Source organism: Danio rerio, chromosome 21 (genome assembly GCF_052040795.2).
Source record: "Danio rerio strain M-AB ecotype USA chromosome 21, GRCz13ab, whole genome shotgun sequence".
Classification (NCBI taxonomy): Eukaryota; Metazoa; Chordata; class Actinopteri; order Cypriniformes; family Danionidae; genus Danio; species Danio rerio.
This window is the reverse complement of record NC_141041.1, coordinates 10336729-10339635: the sequence shown is the minus strand read 5'-3', so window position 1 is coordinate 10339635 and position 2907 is coordinate 10336729. Positions and strand designations below refer to the sequence as shown.

The window sequence follows — 2907 nt, the reverse complement described above, 5'->3', positions numbered from 1 at the left end:
AGTAGATGAATTCCTGCATTCGTCTTATTGCAGCTGTAAAGTCTACAACACAGCACAGAGACTTATCCAGAGAGAACGGACATTCACTATTCAGGTTATTTAAACTCCTCATTGATTTAGTTTACTATTTTAATTATATAAAAAAGTGTGAAATCTGAGGGAAATGAATAAATAGATCAGAACTGGGCTCTGTTTCTTTTAAAGAAATGTATTGAACAACATTGACTTAATATAGATTTGATCCTCCATTTTTCATTTAGAAAACACAGTGGAGATGAATTACTCTACAATGAACTTTATGTCTGAAGTTATTCCAAACTCCACAACTAAGACTTTGGGCCCTGTGGAAATTGTGAACGTTTGTGTGCACAGTTTGAGTTTCTTGGTTGGTCTTCCAACACACTGCTATATTATACTACTTATCGTCACAGGAGCTGGATGTGGAATCGCATCGGAGTTCTTCATCCTCAACCTCTCCATTTGTGAGGCCGGTTTCTCTGTGGATAGTTTGAACTTTGTTTTGGCAGAGTGGTTTTCATTTATAGTAGAATTTCAAATGTTATTAGTTGGACTAGTCACTACTGGTCGTCCTCTGTTTCAGTGTCTGATATGTCTTGAACGTTACTTGGCAGTGGTTCATCCTGTAACCTTTCTGAAGTACAAACCTCTCAGGTATAGAGTGATCTGCTGTGCTGTGGCCTGGATACTCATCCTTGGTGCTTGTTTGTTCTGCATGTATACTATAGTTCAATACAACATTGTACATATATGGTTTTTGTCAGTGCAGTTCATCCTCTTCTTCTTCATCCAGCTGTTTTGTCTTGTGGCTGTTCTCAGAGCTCTGAAGCAGTCAGGACCAGGAAAGAGAGAGAAAGAAGAAAACCACATGAAGAGAAGAGCGTTTCGTGTTATTCTGATCACCACTGTTAGCATGGTTATCACATATGCTCCATATAGTATTGCAGCATTTTTGACTATTGTCATTGGGAAGCTTATTGCTGCACATTGGGTCCCTGGTTTGATTTGTTATGTGCTGTGTGGTTTTATTCAGCCGGTTCTTTATCTTCAACGCACTGGAAAATTCTCCCGCACGTGTCTCTTGTAAGACTGGCCACTATAAATTATTTACCTTTTATATTCGATAGTAAAATTGTTAATAACATTTTCTTGTTGCTGATTTTAACCCCTTTAAAATATTTAAATCCTTTTTTTTTTTGTTATGCTACTAATTGTAGATTAGAGTTGTTACAGTTTTGGGACTCTTCAATGGACCTGTATAGGTTGGAGCGTTTTTGACAATAAAAAACCCTTAACTGTGTACTAATCCAGCAAGCACAAAATATCAACATGATGTCAGATTGATGTTGTACCCCAATGTTGTGGGATGTTGCATTTGGGTGGAAATGAAATTCGGGTTGACCTCAGAACCCAAGGTCAGACGTAAGTGTGCAACATCATTCAGACGTTGGATTTTGATCACTTTCTAATGCAACCTAAAAGCAACCAAATATCAATGTCTAATGATGTTACAGCTTGAGGTTGTGTGGATGTTACCCCCACAATAACATCTCTCAGACTTTGGATTATTTTATTTTATTTTTATTTTTTTTGCTATTCCAGACAAATATCAGTATTTGATGTCAATATTATGTTAGTTTAAGATGTTGGCTCAACACTGGGTTTTGGTCACTTTCCCACACAACCCAAAATCAAACAAATATAGACGTCATTTGACGTCGTTATTTGACATCAAAATAATGTTGTCCTTAGATGATGGCTAGACATTGAATTTTGGTCACCTGACATCATGACCTAAATCTAACCTCATAATAACGTCTTACGACGTTGTGTGTCTGCTGGGAATGTATATACAATTTAAGTTTCATTTTGCATTATTTCAATTTTTTCCCTTTGCTACAGTTCATACCGTGGTGGCAGCGGTAGTTGATGAGACAGCAGCTTTTAACCGCTGGGTGGCCCTTTAACCCAGATTTTCAGCTTTGCCTTTTCACAATATTAATTAGACGGTTCTGTATGTGTACCTTATGAGATGTGATGTGTTTAATTAAAATAAAATTTTGTTTTAGTTTTCTTCGTAATAAACATGCTTTTACACCTATACTGTATGTTTTAGAAAAGATAAATGGTAAGAAGTATAGCCCTATAGGCTGCAAAAAGCATCAGCGCTGGTTTGTCACCTTCTCTGTCAAACTGTGACCAGAACTATCCTTCTTTTAGTTAATATAGGCTTCTATGAAACAGTAAATATTTCACTTTATTTTATTTAGGCTAGATTATGATTATTTTATTAAACAAACCAACATAATCTCATGGCATCTAGTCTTTTGGTCCTCAAGCAAATAGCGGACTTAAGCACTTCACCCCAAAGGTTATTTGTTATTCTTTATTCCTTTAAATAATGTAGCCTAGTTGTATTTTTAATGATTAATGAAAGACTTATAATGTTTTGTTTCATTGCTAATCTTTATTTACAAGTAGCAGAGTATTTACAGCTAATGTATAGTCTATTTCTGTCCGTTCGCATATCTTCCCTTTGTGCCACCTGGAACATAGTCACAAACTGCTGTCATCCTTAAAAAAACACTCTTTTTTTTTTCTTTAAAGCATCGGTGGTAAATCATGCGGCGGTAATGGTCACATTGAACTCTCACCTACTGTATATATAACATAATTATATATGCATTTATGTATATGTATAAACATTAAATATTCAAAGGCAAAATTCTGGTTTCTCTACAGGGGCGTATTCAATTTGATGTCAATTTTGTAAAAAAAAAAAAAAGTATTTTCATTTTTTACAATAGGACAAAATTGCTTCCTGCTTAAGTGATTTTAGAATACCTGATCATTATTTTACTCAAATGTTTAGTTCTAATATCTAATACT

The 2907-nt window shown here is 35.1% G+C and overlaps 1 protein-coding gene across 1 annotated transcript; it reads left to right on the top strand.

The window, feature by feature from the left end:
* On the top strand, positions 1–2907 carry LOC141379811 (chemokine XC receptor 1-like). The gene is made up of 2 exons (XM_087302021.1): positions 1–94; positions 261–2907. Exon 2 carries the CDS (start codon positions 275–277, stop codon positions 1103–1105), a length of 831 nt encoding a protein of 276 aa, XP_087158147.1. The 5' UTR covers positions 1–94; positions 261–274; the 3' UTR covers positions 1106–2907.